Source organism: Pholis gunnellus (assembly GCF_910591455.1).
Source record: "Pholis gunnellus genome assembly, chromosome: 16".
NCBI lineage: Eukaryota > Metazoa > Chordata > Actinopteri > Perciformes > Pholidae > Pholis > Pholis gunnellus.
In genome coordinates, this window is record NC_136543.1 from 4340512 (window position 1) to 4361460 (window position 20949).

Sequence of the window (20949 nt, forward strand, 5' to 3'; positions counted from 1 at the left end):
GCAGTAAAGTAACATATGCCCTGTAGCTTATGAATCATGCCGGCCAATTTGTTATACAAAGAGTTCATCACTGAAACCATCCCAAATCATTATTGCAAGTTGGATCTCATCTCTACCAGTAATTTGCCGACCTTTAAATATTAGCTGGCAACGACAATCTTCTTTACTACTTTAGAAAAATTATAATTGGCTCCTTCAGAGCAAACAAAGAGAGACTTGCCCCGTGACCTTATCAGTCTGGTTCCAAGTTGCTCAAATTCATTCAGTCATCAAAACATCCTCCCTTCTCCCAGAGTTCCTGGCTACCACACCCGGTTTAATTAGGCACCTGAGTCTGATGATTCTGGGGGACAAATGTGAGAAGACAGTGAGAAAAGCACTTGATAGCCAAAAGTGTGTTGGCGTGATTAGCTATTTGGTTTTGTAGCAAATTTCTACCACAGAGAGTCACTTGTTGTGTAACATGTCGTAGTACCGGTTTCATCATGTCAAGTTGATCTAGATTGCATATCTAGCTCAATCCTCAGAAAACCAAAAAGGTTATGAACATTATCTATTACTTCTCTTGACATAAGAGGTCATTTATTAGTTTAAAAAAAGGAACATTTTCAGTTTAAATATTTTTTTAAAGCCTGGATTTGTAGTTTTATGCACAATTGAGAAAGAAGTTTATTCTAGTTTATGGAGTTCTATCTTTTGTGATATGTCGAGTCACTTACAATCAAGTTGTTCTGTCTTATTTTAGAGAAACCCACAATCAAGGCCCATTTATCAGCTAGTGAATTGTATTAAAGCAGGAAAAACCAGAACTGCACTCTACTCTAATTGGACATTTTTGGAAGGATCCAGCACCCAGTCTTCAAGATCTAATCGTGAGTTAATCGCCTTGTTTCTTGGTTTCTATTTTAAAGAACAAATTTGGAGCACAACTTCTATAGAACATTTTTCTTTCTTTTTTAAAGGGTGACTTCTGCTCTTTTGAGACACTAATTTGAAGTGTTCTCACGCTTGATTGAGTGAAACGTCGTCATCGCCTGTTGTCGCTGCACACACCTGGGCAGGATGTTTCCACTAACAATATAATGTGACTAATGTCTCCGCATCTGATTTATGCACCTAATCAAATATATTCTATGGAAAGGGTGTCTGTTTTGTTTCGCAACACTATAATCCCCCCCCCCCCCCCCCCCCCCCTGTAATGTCTCTGGTATTCACAGTTGAAAACCTGATAAACCTGAGGGAACGACAAAGTTCTCTGTAATCACCAACGCATCCGGCTCTGCTTGTCCCACAAGATAAGGAAGATAACCACCTCACTTTTAGTATGTGAAAGAAAAATCATTTACTGAGCGTCAATAAAAGACAAAGAGGGTTTAAGACACCTGCGTTTGACCCAGAACAATCTTTAAGACTTTTTTTTACACAAGTAACATTATTTGAGCTTCGGTTACATGATTGTCAGTTGAATTATCTGCTCACCTATAGCACAATAAGAAAGGATCAATGTGCTTGCTTGTTATTGTCTAATAGCACAATGGACATGGTTCTTAGGAAGTCTGCAGGAATTTCTGGCACCCTGAGCTCAGTGGTAAAAGTCCTTCGTCACAGCCTGAGGAGAGGAGGCTGTTCGTTGGGAGGGGAGGGACTTAACAGCTGGACCTGCTGTATAAGAGTCCGGTGAGCACAGAGGACTATACCGCTGAGACGTTGGGAGCACATCAAGGTCCCCTCTCACACCGGCTCACACCGACTGCTAACCCGAGTGGGACTTTCTACAAACGTCAGGTTAGAGCAAATACTGTATCATTTTAAGATTGGTGATTGGAAATTCAATATTTCTAAGTTCTAAAGAAAATGGTCAGGGGAAAGCTAATTGTTTTAGTGAAAGTGTTGTTTAATCCAGAGTAAAGTGCAGATTTAAGCTGCAGCTTAGTTTTCTTTTGAGCGGGACCGAGGTAGTGTTGAAAAAAACAATATCCTGCACTGTCAGCCAACTCCCTTCTGATAAAAAGGGAAAGCAAACATTCCTCACTGATTACCTTTGACCACACTTGTTAAGATATAGTTTTACACAGCCTGTGTGCAACTGTGACGGCTTTTGACAAGACTGAACATTGCGTCTACATTCCCCTCTGGGCTGTTGGCACACATGATGGCAATCCAACATTTTCTACAGCGGCAGAAACTATTACGTAACAATTGATACTCCATTGCCTCATTCATTCCTGTTTCTTTTACGGCTGAGATAGTGTCAAGAATGCAATGATAAAGACTTGGGTGTCATATACATGATGCAATGATGTGTGCTATGTGAGATACAAAGGGTGAGAACAGATCGGCAATTTGCAGCGTGGTGTCAATCTTAAAATTGCTCTACAGTGTTTCCCCTGGGTTTACAGCTTGGTGTTCATGTGTTTCTTTTAATGACAGCAGTCAATATAACAGCTGAACAAGTATTTGAACTGTACATTGAACTCTTTTTATGCGCTCCCCTAATACAATGGGAGGGGAAACACTGGGTCTAGATCTTCTTTTTCTTCAAGACACACAAGGTAGCTGGTCCCTGTCCAGTTGGAAACCGTATCACTTATTCAGACACGGAGGCTTGACTTGTCAAACTCATTGTGCAGTGAATCAGTTTTACTTATAATGCTTGAATATTTCATATTTAATACTAAAATCTGGTTATAGGGTTGTGTAATTATAATGACAAGCACTCATAAATATGCTTTAGAATGATTTATAAGATCAAGTATTATAATACTTCATAATCACTGACTCATAGTGTATTATAATTCACAAACTTGTAATACATTATAATATTCTGATAATGCATTACAGCGTGATTACAAGTTACTCTAAGTGGCCATTGGGTGCTTTAGGTGAAGTAATGATATTTCTGATGTTTGGGCAGATATAATACATTACAGGCTGGTTCTAAGTCACTGTGAGTGGTCATTGTTTGCTTTAAGTAAAGTGAGTAAATATATAATTAAACCGACGTCACAAATGTATTGTCTTCCCAAAAACCCACTCTAAGGACTCAATGGACTCAAAATATAGATAATACTTGAAAACTATTCTATTTCCTCCAGCTGTATATAACGGGTCATAACAGACAATGGTTAGGTACTCCAATTTGACACAACTGAATGATGGAACATTACATTTCACTAATGTAATGTTTCCCCAAAAAACTCTAATTCTAAGGAACCAACTGACTCAAATAATGGCCCGTTATATACAGCTACAGGTGAAGTAGAAATGGTTTCATGTACGATAAAGACAGTATTTTGAGTCAATTAAGTGTTTAGTTTTTTGGGGAAACGTTATATTTGTGAAATGTAAATGTCCATCATTCAGTTGTTCATCATTAAAAGTTGAGTCAAATTGGACTACTCGATTTCTGATATGACCCATTAAACAACACATTCATTCTACAACGCTTTGTGTGTTGTTCTTGCATAGATTTAATGCTATCTTTTTTCCCTCTATTTAAAGCAAACAATGACCACTGAGAGTAACCTATAATCACATTTTAATGCATCATTCGAAGATTATAACGTATTACAACAATGATCCAAATGTCCGAGAGTGACCAGAAATGATGAAGTATTATACTCGACCTAATAAAATGTGTGTTACGGTTATTGTTATTAAGCATTATGATATTTATATTTATTTAAATATATTTGTGAAGGCTTATAACTTTAATTATACCGTGTTAAAAGCAGATCATAATGCATTATATGTATGTTTGTATTGGGCGTCATAGAAAGCGTTACCGCTTGTTCCTTAATTAAACTACTGGTATCTAACATCTGGTCAAAGTTAAAGGTAACCAGATTTTCTTTGTTGGCTGAAAGGATTAGTGAAAACATTAGTTAAAAGTAATGGTGATGTCGTTCAAATTAGAGCTGTAAAGAGTCATTGATCTAGTTGATCAACAGGAAATTCTTTGACAACTATTTTGCATTAAATTTTCAAGCACAAATGTCAGACATTACCAAGCTCCAGCCTCCTGACTGTGAGAACGTTCTACTTTCACGTGTTTATCTTTATCGGACAAAAGGAAACACCTGAAGATGTAAACTCGGGCTACAAAACAAATGTGGTGGCAGATGAATCAATCGGCAGATGAATAGTTAATAGCAGCTGTAATTAGCATTGTATTCGTGATAGATTCAGAACAGATAATGAGGTGCATTCATCCTCTGCTTTTAAAACACCTATAATTTGTTGACACTGTCATAGAAGTGCTAATTAAATGACATGTTTTAGCACGTTGGTGTTGTACTGGACTGCATTATATTTAGAGGTGTTTGAAATATTCTGCCCCCCTTCATGTTTGTACATGGGAGTGACAAAAAAAATGCTGTCCAGTTCAACACCACCTTTATAGGACCTCAATAAATAACCTGTAATTGAATAGACACGTTTCTGACAGTGCCAACACAAAGTGGAACATTAGGAGTTAGATATTATGACGTTATGGCAGAGCTGTTGTGCTGCGCTGCATTAAATCATACAAGGGGGCCACTGCTTTTCGCGACAGAAAGAAGTGTAACACTGAGTCTACTTCATTGTCACTACCTCCTCCGGGGCAGGAAAGTAAATTTGATTAAGTACTTATAGCGAACAGTACACAGTGAATCCATGGTATTTAAACAACTCTGACGCTTCATGCAGGTGATGCATTTGCGGCGTAATAAATGCAAAGTAAATGTTCAACATCTTTATAGACATTCAAACATTTACAAAGTGGGTGACGGTCTCAAACAGAGCATTCAGCAGCAGCAGGCAGAGATACTGCTGCACTGCATGACTGCTGTTGTAGGATACAAATACAGGTGATGCTGTAACTGCAGGATAGCGACCTTACAGGTGTCGTAAAGCAGTACACACCTTTAGTCCACTGAGATAAGAAATGACAGGAGAGCCCCGTTTTTAACTAAAAGGTGCTCATAGGCTACTGTGCAAAAAGGCTTGAGCGGTAGCTGAGTGATTTCCATCTCATGCAGTGAAGCAAATAATGTTGATTTTCTGACAGAATTCCCACAGTGGGTAACATATGGAACTAATAGTGTAAAGAATAGGGCTTTGTCTGGCTTTACCCTTTCAGTTGTGCATTAAAACGGTGAGCAGGTTTGTGAACGTCATGGCAGCGTTCCCCTCCACACCCTGTTTTTTGAGAGTGAGAAATATTCACTCCTACTGAAAGCAATGACATCATATAAAATCCATTAACCTTTCCACAGAAGGTGTGGAATGAGCTGCTGGGTATTGTCCTTATTTGTAAGAGGTGATTTAATAGTACTGGGGGTGTATAAAACTGTGTTCTAGAGTTGGATTCTGATTATACCTCACAGATGTATTCACTGACTTGACTGATTTTAGCCATCGCAGCTGCACGTGGTATGACTCCAATGTTACAGTTTCCACCCCTTTGAAGTGGCTAGAACCAATACTTTCATATGAATTACTGGATTGCATGACTACTTGCACGTAAAAGGAAGTGCTCTTAGTGAAAATTAGCATCTTTAAGAGCATTTTAGCATCTTGTTCTGCACATATCAATGTTGTTGCAGCTGCAGCAGGTAGCTGTTTTTAGCAACAGAAAACCAGCGTACAGACAGTTAGCAATTAGCTGGTGAACATTGTGGAGCATTTTGCATTTAAAGAGCCAGATATTTCCCTCAGGAGGTGGTGGAGGCCAAAAACAAAGGGTAAAAGGAGGGTGAACATTGAGAAATGTAAAGACGAGGTTAAAGGCTTAAGACTTGCAAAGTGTTTGTGTTCCGTGTCTGTTGTTACAACACAGGGCATCTGGCTGTTCCAGTTGTTAAGCAATATGTCTCATAATGCCAAAGCAAATACATGATGAAAGAAGTTCATGAACTGGCAGAGTTCATGTCTAATCTGTGCACAGACGGAAATTAAAATTTGACCGTGCTTGAAATCTGTAAGGTCTGTAGAATAAAGGTCTCAATTGGAATGTAACTACAATTAATTGCAGGTGGTTACAAGGTAGACCTCTTTTATTATTTAAGATTTTTAAAATTGTTTGAAACTAAATAAATAATTGTTCTACATGAATTACCTTTTATATCTACTCAAAATTAAGTTTGTAATGTCAAACTAGAAATACTATTCATGTCACAAAAATATTAATTTCTCTTTTTTGTTAGTTTGGTAATTTACTTTTTTATTGGATTGAGCGTAACATACACAGGGCCAGTGTTGTATCAATATCACCTTCATTATAATTATAATCTTTGTCTTTGTTGATTATTAATCTGATATTGTGTTTATCAATTGAATTTGATGGTGTTGCTTTAAAACAAAGAACATATATAACATAAATACACAGGTGCAATAAAGACTTACGAGTACACGATAAAAAACAACAACTAAACATCATAAAATAACAGCGTCAAATGATAAACATGCTTATGAGGAAGAGATTTGATAAACAAAATGATATTTACTTGCCTTATCTCTACAGGAACGGAGTTTCATGACCATAAATGCCTACAGACCTTTGGTCTTCATCCTGGATTTTGGAAAGGAAACTGAGCACCCGAGGATCTGAGGCTGCCCACAGACTCATAAGGAAACTGAAAGGTTTGGAAGACAGATCCCATATTGAAATTTTTTTTTTTTATGGCTGCAATTCAAGTTCACTTCCTGAACTTTAAGGGAAACTAAAAATCATTACCTTGGATGTGATCAAATTATTATTTACCTTTGTATTTTCCCCCACAGGCTGGTGATTTTAAGGCATTACCTCATTATTTTGAAAATGAATGGTCTCAAACTGACAACATTTTACCTTCAGTATGTTGCTGCATTATATTACATATTCCCTTAAGGTCTAAGGTGGACAGATTTGTTTTAAGAACTTTTGCATTCCCTGAAAAAGTGTTTGCATTATCTTGACAAAAATAATTTAAAAGAAATAAAAGTAAGCTGCAGTTTTAAATCACTATAAGACAACCAAAGCAACCATAGTGTTTATATGTTTAAAATGCTTTGAAGTTGTAGTGAGCAGCTGTTTTCAATCATTCAGGGTTTACAGTTTTTTTAGGTAACTTAGGCATTCAAACACTGCAATGGTCTTGAATTATGACTTCTACAGACTATAAATAACTGACTGAACAAAATCCAAATTCTTAGCCAACCAATACAAGCTTGGAATCAGACAAGCTTTGTCTTTGATGTTAACGTATTCATGCAGATATGGAGGGGATCAGTAATCAGCGCCGCAATGAAACCTGGGTTTACAATTAGTGCATGATTACAAATAAACAGTGTCAACCAGGCAAAGCTAGCAACATAACACTGTGTGAAGGAATAAAAAGATGCAAACCAACTACAACATAATGCAAAATATTAAAAATAATCCCCACTTTAACCTTAAGAGCAGCCAATACCCTAACATTTTATTAGATATATAGGTGGACCGTACTGTTAACTCAAAATGGAAAAAAAACAGAGCTAGAAATGGAAAAATAATTCATTTTACAAAACGTCTATGCAAAATTTGAGACTGTAGTCAGAGGTGATGTTGAATTCCATTGATCTTTTTCGAAAATAGTCTACTTTTATTTATACAAAGTAGAAGCACCTCTCAGTGTAACACTACTCAACAGCAACATAAATTACAGCCTTCAAAATTACTGTCCACATCTATCATCCATCTAACATCTTTTATGTATCTATAAAATGTTGTAGAGGTCACAACATATTTTTAATGTTACGTGCAGACAATGCATGCAATATCTAAACCAATTTAAGCAACTGTTTTTTGTTATATGGCTCTATAGGAGAAGATGGACTCTAATCAAAATGGCCACACAGAGGTCCATGGACCTGTGGCTGGCGTTTTTCTGGAGAAAACAAAGGAGAAGATAACCATATATCAAGCCATGAAGAAACGTCTGCTTAAGCCAGGAACAGCATTAGCCCTGCTTGAAGCACAAGCTGCCACAGTGGGTATTGTAGACCCAATAAACAATCGAATGCTTCTCGTTGCTGATGCTGTTAAGGAGGGAATAGTTGGACCGGAGATGAAAGAGAAACTCCTCACAGCCGAGAAAGCTGTCAATGGCTATGTAGACCCCTACACCAACCAAATGATATCTTTATACCAAGCTGTGCAAAAAGATTTAGTCCCAAGAGACTATGGATTGAGGCTGCTGGAAGCACAGATCGCCACTCAAGGCCTGTTTGATCCAATTGAGAAGTCAAATATTTCAGTTGAATCTGCGATTCAAAAGGGCTTCTATGAAAAAGGTTTGCTCAATGACCAGATGTCAGAGCTCAAAGTGTACTACAATCCAAGTTTACAAGAAAATCTTAACTACCGAAACCTCCTAGAGAAATGCACTTTGGAGCCTGACACAGGCCTGGTCCTCCTTCCCGTTTGCATCACGTTCAAAGGTCTGCGAAGAGGTATCTCCTCCACTGAACTCTTTGAATCAAAGATCATTAACAAAAAAACATTTGATGACCTACAGAGGGGAAATACCACAACACAGGATGTGATGTTGATGGAAACAGTAAAAGAATACCTGCAAGGCAAAGGCAGTATCGCAGGCATTGCTGTACTCTCATCCAATCAGAGAATGAGCATTTATGAAGCCATGAGGAAAGGCGTACTGATGCCTGGGACAGCACTAGTTCTACTGGAGGCACAAGCTTCAACTGGATTCATGATTGATCCTGTAGAAAATAAAAAGTTCACTGTGGATGAGGCCATCAAAAACAAACTTGTTGGCCCTGAATATCATGCAAAGCTGCGTTCTGCTGAGCGAGCAGTAACTGGCTACAAAGACCCATACTCAGGCGAAATGATATCCCTGTTTCAAGCACTGTCAAATGACCTCATAGTTAAGGAACATGGGATCCGCCTACTTGAGGCGCAAATTGCCACAGGTGGAGTAATAGACCCCATCAACAGTCACAGGCTACCAACAGAAGTGGCCTACAAGAGAGGTTATTTTGATCAAGAAATGAACGCCATACTAGAGGATTCAGGGGATGATACAAAGGGTTTCTTTGACCCAAACACAGAAGATAATCTAACTTATCTTCAGCTGATGCAAAGGTGTGTCATTGATCCCATCACTGGACTGTGCCTCCTCCCTCTCCTTGGTAAGTCAGACAGGCTGAATTTCAACTTCATTGACTACCAAACTAAAATGGCCTTCAAAGAGGAGAAGGTGAACGTGACATGTGGAAAGTACATGGGAATGACAGTATCTCTGTGGGAACTCGTGATGTCAGAATACTTTGATGAACACCAGAGGCAAGACATCATTCAGAAGTACAGAGAGGGGAAGATCAATATCAAGATGATTATGACAACAGTTCTGGAAGTCATAGAAAAGTCAGTGAAAACAACAAATGTTGTCTTTGAAGGCATCAGAGAAACTGTCACAGCCAAACAGCTTGTGGAAGCAGAAATCATTAGTAAGGAGGTTATGGAGGATCTGAAAAAGGGAAAAATGTCAGTGAAGGAAGTGATAGCAGATGAAAATGTAAATGTCTACCTACAGGGGAAAGACAGCATTGCAGGCATTCTGCTTCCTGATTCTCGCATTATGTCCATCTACCAGGCCAGACAAAAAGGAAAGCTGATGCCAGGCACTGCTCTGATTCTACTAGAGGCACAGGCAGCAACAGGGTTCATAATTGACCCTATTGGAAACCGGAAGTTTTCAGTGGATGATGCTGTCAAAGCAAAGATTGTGGGGCCTGATGTGTGCCAAAAATTGCGCTCAGCAGAGAAAGCGGTCACTGGGTACAAAAATCCATATGATGGCCAAATAATTTCTTTGTTCCAAGCAATGCAAAATGATCTCATCGTAAAAGACCATGGAATTCGACTTCTGGAGGCACAAATTGCCACTGGTGGAATCATTGACCCAGTGAACAGCCATCGCATTCCTGTCCATGTGGCCTATAAGAAGGGATACTTTAATGAGGAAATGAATGAGATCCTGATTGATCCAAGTGATGACACCAAAGGATTCTTTGATCCCAACACCCATGAGAACCTGACATACTTGCAGCTCCTGGACAGATGTGTCAGAGATCCCATTACAGGTCTGTGCCTATTGCCACTCAAAAGCAAAAGCAGCCGAATTAGCATAGATGATAATATTAGGGAAACGTTCAAAACAACAACAATTACTGTTAAGTATGGCAGGTTCAAGGGCAAGCACACAACACTGTGGGATCTTATCAATTCAGAGTATGTGACGGAGGACAAAAGACAGGAGTTTTTTAAGCTCTTCAAGTCAAGGAAAATCACAATTGAGCAGCTCATTGTCACCATTGTAGAGGTCATTGAGAGCAAGGAGATAAAACGACAAGCAGGGTTGAGCTTTGCTGGTCTCAGAGGAGAGGTCTCTGTTGTGGATCTTTTGCAGCTTCAAATTGTGGACGAAAAAACATACAACAGTATGGTCGATGGAAAGATGACAAGCACAGATCTGATGAAAACGGAGAGTGTGAGAACCTACCTACAAGGGAAAGGTTGCGTGGCTGGGGTGATACTGCAACCATCCAATCAGAAGCTAAGCATCTACGAGGCACAGAGAATTGGCATTCTCACACCTGGTACTGCTCTCTGTCTCCTTGAAGCACAAGCGGCCACAGGGTTCATTGTTGATCCTCTGAAAAACAAAAAACTTACAGTGGAAGAAGCTCTCAGAGAGAAGGTGGTTGGTCCACAGATGCATGAAAAGCTTTTGTCTGCAGAGAGGGCTGTCACTGGTTACAGTGATCCATACACAGGTCAAAAGATCTCACTTTTCCAAGCCTTGCAAAAGGATCTAATTGTCAAGCAGCATGGCATTCGTTTACTTGAGGCCCAGATTGCTACAGGTGGTATCATTGATCCTTTGAAGTGTCTTCACTTGCCCCTTGAGGTTGCATACAGGAAAGGATATTTTGATGCAGAACTTAATCAGATCCTATCAGACCCAACTGATGACACAAAGGGCTTTTTTGACCCAAAGACACAAGACCATCTGACCTACAAGGAGATGTTGGGTAGATGTGTAAAAGATGAGGAAACAGGTCTGTTTCTTCTGCCACTTAATGACAAACCAACAGCTATGGGAACAAAGACAAATATGTCCACTAACACAGAGATAAAGCAAGAGTTTGAAAAGACAGCTGTTAGCATACTAATAGGACGTTACGCAGGAAAATCAGTTTCTCTGTGGGACTTGATTCACTCTGGGTACTTCACTGAGGATCAGCAGCTTGAATTCTTTGAAAAATACAGAACAAGGAAGATAACCACACAAACCATAATCACAATAGTGATTTCCACCATTGAAAAACTGGAGAATGAAACTCCCAAAATGATAATGGGCCTAAGAAAACCTGTCTCTGCACAACAACTACTGGATTCTGATATCATTGATGCAAATACATTCAAACAGGTGAAAGAAGGAAAACTCACTCTTGAGGCACTAATCCAAAGTGAACCTGTGAGAGGATACCTAAGGGGAACTGGGAGCATTGCTGGAATTAAGGTTCATCCATCCCAGAAAGTAATGAGCATATATGACGCAAAAAAAGAAGATCTGTTGACACCTGGCATTGCACTTGCACTGCTTGAAGCACAGGCTGCAACAGGATGGATCATTGATCCTCTCAAAAACAAGTTCTATGGTGTTGATGAGGCAGCACGAGAGAAAGTAATTGGACCAGATGTACATGAGCAACTTCTCTTAGCAGAACGTGCTGTCACTGGCTATAAAGATCCATACACAGACGCAACAATATCACTGTTTGAAGCCATGGATGAACAGCTGATTCAAAGAAGTGATGGTATTCGTCTTCTTGAGACACAGAAAGCAACTGGAGGAATCATTGACCCAAATCAAAGTCTCAGGCTTCCCATTCATGTTGCTATTAAAAAGGGACATCTGGATGAAGAAATAAGAAAAACTCTGTTGAACCCCACTGGTGACGCAAATGGATTCTTTGACCCAAACACCAAAGAAAACCTCTCTTACCTTCAGCTGATAAAGCGATGCGAGAAAGATCCTGAAACAGGAATACTTCTTCTACCCCTGTATCAAGAAGAATCCCATGTATTTCACACAGATGAGCAGATCGAGCTTGCATTCAAAAACAAAGCTATCGCCATGAATGCAGGGAAATTCAAAGACAAAAAGGTGACATTGTGGGAAGTGTTGCTCTCTGAATACATATCAAAACAAAAAAGGGAACAGCTCATACAACAATACAAGACAGGAGCCATGAAAATGGAGGAGATCATTGAAATACTCACTGTCATCATTACAGAGGTATCATCCAAAGAAAGAAAGTTCAAAGGACTAAGAAAGCAGGTCTCAGCCAGTGAGTTGTATGAGTCAAAGATTATCTCAAAGGAGCTTTTCGCACAGATTATACAAGGGGAAGTAACTGAAGAGAATGTTAACAAAATGGAATCGATTCAGAAGTACCTTGGAGCTACAAACTGTATAGCAGGTGTCAGAGTTGAGTCCACAAAGAAAGTTATGAGCATCTACGAAGCCAAAACCAAACAGCTACTGACTCCTGGCACATCTCTTGTACTGCTGGAGGCACAAGCTGCAACTGGATTTCTCATAGACCCAGTGTACAATAAGAAACTTTCTGTAGAGGAAGCTGTAGCTCAAAGGGTGGTTGGCAGTGAGTGGAAAAAAAAGCTCCTTTCAGCAGAACGAGCAGTTACAGGATACATAGATCCCTACACTGGAGACACAATTTCATTGTTCCAGGCCTTGAAAAAAGATCTCATTGTCAAAGATCATGGAATCCGTCTCCTTGAAGCACAAATTGCCACCGGAGGCATAATTGACCCAGTCCACAGCCATCGAGTGCCTGTCCAGGTGGCGTACCAAAGAGGATACTTTGATGAAGAAATGAACGAGATTCTGTCTGACCCTGATGACGACACCAAAGGCTTTTTTGACCCAAACACACAAGATAACCTCACCTATCTTCAGCTGGTTGAGAGGTGTGTCACTGACCCAAATACAGGCTTCAATTTACTGTCCATAGTAAAGAAAGGTGAGTTTTATTTCTTTGTTGATGAAGCAACAAAACTCATTCTGAAATCTACAACAACAACCAGAGCAGGAGGGAAATATCAAGGAACAACAGTGTCTCTGTGGGATCTGCTCTACTCCAAATACATCACTGAGGAGAAGAGGAGAGAGCTTGTGCAGCAGTATAAGTCTGGATCAATCACAATCGAACGCTTCTTGGAAATCATCCTGACAATCAATCAGCAGCAGACCACGTCAACCTCATCATCTTCAATTGTCATGTGCCAACCCCCAGAAACAAAAGTGGATAGCAGCACAACTCAAACTACCATCACTACTACAGTCACAGAGACAAATGAAGTTGAAAACTTCCATGGAATCAGAAAGGACGTCACTGCTGCTGAGCTGCTTGAATCAAAAATCATCAATGAGGACCTCTACAAAAATCTTACTGCTGGGAGTGTCACAGTGACAGAAGTAAGTGAAATGGATTCAGTGCGTAGGTACCTTGAAGGGACCAACAGCATTGCAGGAGTGTACCTGCAGTCCACCAAAGAGACACTAAGCATCTATGAGGCCAAAAGCAAAAGCCTGCTGACTCCTGGTACCACTCTGGTTCTGCTGGAGGCCCAAGCTGCCACTGGCTTTCTCATAGACCCAGTGAAAAACAAGAAACTTTCTGTAGAGGAAGCTGTAGCTCAAAGGGTGGTTGGCAGTGAGTGGGAAAAAAAGCTGCTTTCAGCAGAAAGGGCAGTTACAGGATACAAAGATCCCTACACTGGAGACACAATTTCATTGTTCCAGGCCTTGAAAAAGGATCTCATTGTCAAAGATCATGGAATCCGTCTCCTTGAAGCACAAATTGCCACCGGAGGCATAATTGACCCAGTCCACAGCCATAGAGTGCCTGTACAGGTGGCGTACCAAAGAGGATACTTTGATGAAGAAATGAACCAGATCCTGTCTGACCCTGATGATGACACCAAGGGATTCTTTGACCCCAACACAAAAGAGAATCTCACCTATCTTCAGCTGGTTGAGAGGTGTATCACAGATCCCATCACAGGCCTTAGCTTACTGGTGATTGCAAAGAAAGGCGAGTTTTATTTCTTTGTTGATGAAGCAACAAAACTCATTCTGAAATCTACAACAACAACCAGAGCAGGACGGAAATATCAAGGAACAACAGTGTCTCTGTGGGATCTGCTCTACTCCAAATACATCACTGAGGAGAAGAGGAGAGAGCTTGTGCAGCAGTATAAGTCTGGATCAATCACAATCGAACGCTTCTTGGAAATCATCCTGACAATCAATCAGCAGCAGACCACGTCAACCTCATCATCTTCAACTGTCATGTGCCAACCCCCAGAAACAAAAGTGGATAGCAGCACAACTCAAACTACCATCACTACTACAGTCACAGAGACAAATGAAGTTGAAAACTTCCATGGAATCAGAAAGGACGTCACTGCTGCTGAGCTGCTGGAATCAAAAATCATCAATGAGGACCTCTACAAAAATATTACTGCTGGGAGTGTCACAGTGACAGAAGTAAGTGAAATGGATTCAGTGCGTAGGTACCTTGAAGGGACCAACAGCATTGCAGGAGTGTACCTGCAGTCCACCAAAGAGACACTAAGCATCTATGAGGCCAAAAGCAAAAGCCTGCTGACTCCTGGTACTTCTCTGATCCTGCTGGAGGCCCAAGCTGCCACTGGATTTGTCATAGACCCAGTGAAAAACAAGAAACTTTCTGTAGAGGAAGCTGTAGCTCAAAGGGTGGTTGGCAGTGAGTGGAAAAACAAGCTGCTTTCAGCAGAAAGGGCAGTTACAGGATACAAAGATCCCTACACTGGAGACACAATTTCATTGTTCCAGGCCTTGAAAAAGGATCTCATTGTCAAAAATCATGGAATCCGTCTTCTTGAAGCACAAATTGCCACCGGAGGCATAATTGACCCAGTCCACAGCCATAGAGTGCCTGTACAGGTGGCGTACCAAAGAGGATACTTTGATGAAGAAATGAACCAGATCCTGTCTGACCCTGATGATGACACCAAGGGATTCTTTGACCCCAACACAAAAGAGAATCTCACCTATCTTCAGCTGGTTGAGAGGTGTATCACAGATCCCATCACAGGCCTTAGCTTACTGGTGATTGCAAAGAAAGGCGAGTTTTATTTCTTTGTTGATGAAGCAACAAAACTCATTCTGAAATCTACAACAACAACCAGAGCAGGAGGGAAATATCAAGGAACAACAGTGTCTCTGTGGGATCTGCTCTACTCCAAATACATCACTGAGGAGAAGAGGAGAGCGCTTGTGCAGCAGTATAAGTCTGGATCAATCACAATCGAACGCTTCTTGGAAATCATCCTGACAATCAATCAGCAGCAGACCACGTCAACCTCATCATCTTCAACTGTCATGTGCCAACCCCCAGAAACAAAAGTGGATAGCAGCACAACTCAAACTACCATCACTACTACAGTCACAGAGACAAATGAAGTTGAAAACTTCCATGGAATCAGAAAGGACGTCACTGCTGCTGAGCTGCTGGAATCAAAAATCATCAATGAGGACCTCTACAAAAATATTACTGCTGGGAGTGTCACAGTGACAGAAGTAAGTGAAATGGATTCAGTGCGTAGGTACCTTGAAGGGACCAACAGCATTGCAGGAGTGTACCTGCAGTCCACCAAAGAGACACTAAGCATCTATGAGGCCAAAAGCAAAAGCCTGCTGACTCCTGGTACTTCTCTGATCCTGCTGGAGGCCCAAGCTGCCACTGGATTTGTCATAGACCCAGTGAAAAACAAGAAACTTTCTGTAGAGGAAGCTGTAGCTCAAAGGGTGGTTGGCAGTGAGTGGAAAAACAAGCTGCTTTCAGCAGAAAGGGCAGTTACAGGATACAAAGATCCCTACACTGGAGACACAATTTCATTGTTCCAGGCCTTGAAAAAGGATCTCATTGTCAAAAATCATGGAATCCGTCTTCTTGAAGCACAAATTGCCACCGGAGGCATAATTGACCCAGTCCACAGCCATAGAGTGCCTGTACAGGTGGCGTACCAAAGAGGATACTTTGATGAAGAAATGAACCAGATCCTGTCTGACCCTGATGATGACACCAAGGGATTCTTTGACCCCAACACAAAAGAGAATCTCACCTATCTTCAGCTGGTTGAGAGGTGTATCACAGATCCCATCACAGGCCTTAGCTTACTGGTGATTGCAAAGAAAGGCGAGTTTTATTTCTTTGTTGATGAAGCAACAAAACTCATTCTGAAATCTACAACAACAACCAGAGCAGGAGGGAAATATCAAGGAACAACAGTGTCTCTGTGGGATCTGCTCTACTCCAAATACATCACTGAGGAGAAGAGGAGAGAGCTTGTGCAGCAGTATAAGTCTGGATCAATCACAATCGAACGCTTCTTGGAAATCATCCTGACAATCAATCAGCAGCAGACCACGTCAACCTCATCATCTTCAATTGTCATGTGCCAACCCCCAGAAACAAAAGTGGATAGCAGCACAACTCAAACTACCATCACTACTACAGTCACAGAGACAAATGAAGTTGAAAACTTCCATGGAATCAGAAAGGACGTCACTGCTGCTGAGCTGCTTGAATCAAAAATCATCAATGAGGACCTCTACAAAAATCTTACTGCTGGGAGTGTCACAGTGACAGAAGTAAGTGAAATGGATTCAGTGCGTAGGTACCTTGAAGGGACCAACAGCATTGCAGGAGTGTACCTGCAGTCCACCAAAGAGACCCTAAGCATCTATGAGGCCAAAAGCAAAAGCCTGCTGACTCCTGGTACCACTCTGGTTCTGCTGGAGGCCCAAGCTGCCACTGGCTTTCTCATAGACCCAGTGAAAAACAAGAAACTTTCTGTAGAGGAAGCTGTAGCTCAAAGGGTGGTTGGCAGTGAGTGGGAAAAAAAGCTGCTTTCAGCAGAAAGGGCAGTTACAGGATACAAAGATCCCTACACTGGAGACACAATTTCATTGTTCCAGGCCTTGAAAAAGGATCTCATTGTCAAAGATCATGGAATCCGTCTCCTTGAAGCACAAATTGCCACCGGAGGCATAATTGACCCAGTCCACAGCCATAGAGTGCCTGTACAGGTGGCGTACCAAAGAGGATACTTTGATGAAGAAATGAACCAGATCCTGTCTGACCCTGATGATGACACCAAGGGATTCTTTGACCCCAACACAAAAGAGAATCTCACCTATCTTCAGCTGGTTGAGAGGTGTATCACAGATCCCATCACAGGCCTTAGCTTACTGGTGATTGCAAAGAAAGGCGAGTTTTATTTCTTTGTTGATGAAGCAACAAAATTCATTCTGAAATCTACAACAACAACCAGAGCAGGAGGGAAATATCAAGGAACAACAGTGTCTCTGTGGGATCTGCTCTACTCCAAATACATCACTGAGGAGAAGAGGAGAGAGCTTGTGCAGCAGTATAAGTCTGGATCAATCACAATCGAACGCTTCTTGGAAATCATCCTGACAATCAATCAGCAGCAGACTACGTCAACCTCATCATCTTCAATTGTCATGTGCCAACCCCCAGAAACAAAAGTGGATAGCAGCACAACTCAAACTACCATCACTACTACAGTCACAGAGACAAATGAAGTTGAAAACTTCCATGGAATCAGAAAGGACGTCACTGCTGCTGAGTTGCTGGAATCAAAAGTCATCAATGAGGACCTCTACAAAAATCTTACTGCTGGGAGTGTCACAGTGACAGAAGTAAGTGAAATGGATTCAGTGCGTAGGTACCTTGAAGGGACCAACAGCATTGCAGGAGTGTACCTGCAGTCCACCAAAGAGACACTAAGCATCTATGAGGCCAAAAGCAAAAGCCTGCTGACTCCTGGTACCACTCTGGTTCTGCTGGAGGCCCAAGCTGCCACTGGATTTGTCATAGACCCAGTGAAAAACAAGAAACTTTCTGTAGAGGAAGCTGTAGCTCAAAGGGTGGTTGGCAGTGAGTGGAAAAACAAGCTGCTTTCAGCAGAAAGGGCAGTTACAGGATACAAAGATCCCTACACTGGAGACACAATTTCATTGTTCCAGGCCTTGAAAAAGGATCTCATTGTCAAAAATCATGGAATCCGTCTTCTTGAAGCACAAATTGCCACCGGAGGCATAATTGACCCAGTCCACAGCCATAGAGTGCCTGTACAGGTGGCGTACCAAAGAGGATACTTTGATGAAGAAATGAACCAGATCCTGTCTGACCCTGATGATGACACCAAGGGATTCTTTGACCCCAACACAAAAGAGAATCTCACCTATCTTCAGCTGGTTGAGAGGTGTATCACAGATCCCATCACAGGCCTTAGTTTACTGGTGATTGCAAAGAAAGGCGAGTTTTATTTCTTTGTTGATGAAGCAACAAAACTCATTCTGAAATCTACAACAACAACCAGAGCAGGACGGAAATATCAAGGAACAACAGTGTCTCTGTGGGATCTGCTCTACTCCAAATACATCACTGAGGAGAAGAGGAGAGAGCTTGTGCAGCAGTATAAGTCTGGATCAATCACAATCGAACGCTTCTTGGAAATCATCCTGACAATCAATCAGCAGCAGACCACGTCAACCTCATCATCTTCAACTGTCATGTGCCAACCCCCAGAAACAAAAGTGGATAGCAGCACAACTCAAACTACCATCACTACTACAGTCACAGAGACAAATGAAGTTGAAAACTTCCATGGAATCAGAAAGGACGTCACTGCTGCTGAGCTGCTTGAATCAAAAATCATCAATGAGGACCTCTACAAAAATCTTACTGCTGGGAGTGTCACAGTGACAGAAGTAAGTGAAATGGATTCAGTGCGTAGGTACCTTGAAGGGACCAACAGCATTGCAGGAGTGTACCTGCAGTCCACCAAAGAGACCCTAAGCATCTATGAGGCTAAAAGCAAAAGCCTGCTGACTCCTGGTACCACTCTGGTTCTGCTGGAGGCCCAAGCTGCCACTGGCTTTCTCATAGACCCAGTGAAAAACAAGAAACTTTCTGTAGAGGAAGCTGTAGCTCAAAGGGTGGTTGGCAGTGAGTGGGAAAAAAAGCTGCTTTCAGCAGAAAGGGCAGTTACAGGATACAAAGATCCCTACACTGGAGACACAATTTCATTGTTCCAGGCCTTGAAAAAGGATCTCATTGTCAAAGATCATGGAATCCGTCTCCTTGAAGCACAAATTGCCACCGGAGGCATAATTGACCCAGTCCACAGCCATAGAGTGCCTGTACAGGTGGCGTACCAAAGAGGATACTTTGATGAAGAAATGAACCAGATCCTGTCTGACCCTGATGATGACACCAAGGGATTCTTTGACCCCAACACAAAAGAGAATCTCACCTATCTTCAGCTGGTTGAGAGGTGTATCACAGATCCCATCACAGGCCTTAGCTTACTGGTGATTGCAAAGAAAGGCGAGTTTTATTTCTTTGTTGATGAAGCAACAAAATTCATTCTGAAATCTACAACAACAACCAGAGCAGGAGGGAAATATCAAGGAACAACAGTGTCTCTGTGGGATCTGCTCTACTCCAAATACATCACTGAGGAGAAGAGGAGAGAGCTTGTGCAGCAGTATAAGTCTGGATCAATCACAATCGAACGCTTCTTGGAAATCATCCTGACAATCAATCAGCAGCAGACTACGTCAACCTCATCATCTTCAATTGTCATGTGCCAACCCCCAGAAACAAAAGTGGATAGCAGCACAACTCAAACTACCATCACTACTACAGTCACAGAGACAAATGAAGTTGAAAACTTCCATGGAATCAGAAAGGACGTCACTGCTGCTGAGTTGCTGGAATCAAAAATCATCAATGAGGACCTCTACAAAAATCTTACTGCTGGGAGTGTCACAGTGACAGAAGTAAGTGAAATGGATTCAGTGCGTAGGTACCTTGAAGGGACCAACAGCATTGCAGGAGTGTACCTGCAGTCCACCAAAGAGACCCTAAGCATCTATGAGGCCAAAAGCAAAAGCCTGCTGACTCCTGGTACTTCTCTGATCCTGCTGGAGGCCCAAGCTGCCACTGGATTTGTCATAGACCCAGTGAAAAACAAGAAACTTTCTGTAGAGGAAGCTGTAGCTCAAAGGGTGGTTGGCAGTGAGTGGAAAAACAAGCTGCTTTCAGCAGAAAGGGCAGTTACAGGATACAAAGATCCCTACACTGGAGACACAATTTCATTGTTCCAGGCCTTGAAAAAGGATCTCATTGTCAAAGATCATGGAATCCGTCTCCTTGAAGCACAAATTGCCACCGGAGGCATAATTGACCCAGTCCACAGCCATAGAGTGCCTGTACAGGTGGCGTACCAAAGAGGATACTTTGATGAAGAAATGAACCAGATCCTGTCTGACCCTGATGATGACACCAAGGGATTCTTTGACCCCAACACAAAAGAGAATCTCACCTATCTTCAGCTGGTTGAGAGGTGTATCACAGATCCCATCACAGGCCTTAGCTTACTCCCCTTGCACAGGTGAAGGAAAGTAAAGCTTTCTACAATCATTTACTCTCGTGTTTTTCCTGCATTATCAGTGTAACTAGATGGGATTCAGCTGAGCATACTATTACCTGGCCTATAGAATCTGGACTTAGTTATGTTTTACAGCATTTAGGCAAAAGCTGTTCTTACTGAAATATTTTGCTTCCCAAGTATACTTTGTGTTGATCTCACCCGGAAGCAAGCCATGCATCCGTTGCTTTTCTTTTGTGTTATTGTAAAACCGGTCCTGCTATAACTGTTACATTGTGTGGCTCAATAAACAAGTGAGATATGACCACTATGTCTTGTCTTGTCTTTCTTTCAACAATTTTGTAAGAACATTTTGATGT

At 41.4% G+C, this 20949-nt stretch overlaps 1 protein-coding gene across 1 annotated transcript; it reads left to right on the forward strand.

The window, feature by feature from the left end:
* Nucleotides 1–1706: 1706 nt before the first annotated feature.
* Nucleotides 1707–20884, forward strand: eppk1 (epiplakin 1). The gene is made up of 3 exons (XM_079175935.1): nucleotides 1707–1785; nucleotides 6506–6624; nucleotides 7827–20884. Exon 3 carries the CDS (start codon nucleotides 7833–7835, stop codon nucleotides 20595–20597), a length of 12765 nt encoding a protein of 4254 aa, XP_079032061.1. The 5' UTR covers nucleotides 1707–1785; nucleotides 6506–6624; nucleotides 7827–7832; the 3' UTR covers nucleotides 20598–20884.
* The last annotated feature ends 65 nt before the right edge of the window (nucleotides 20885–20949 follow it).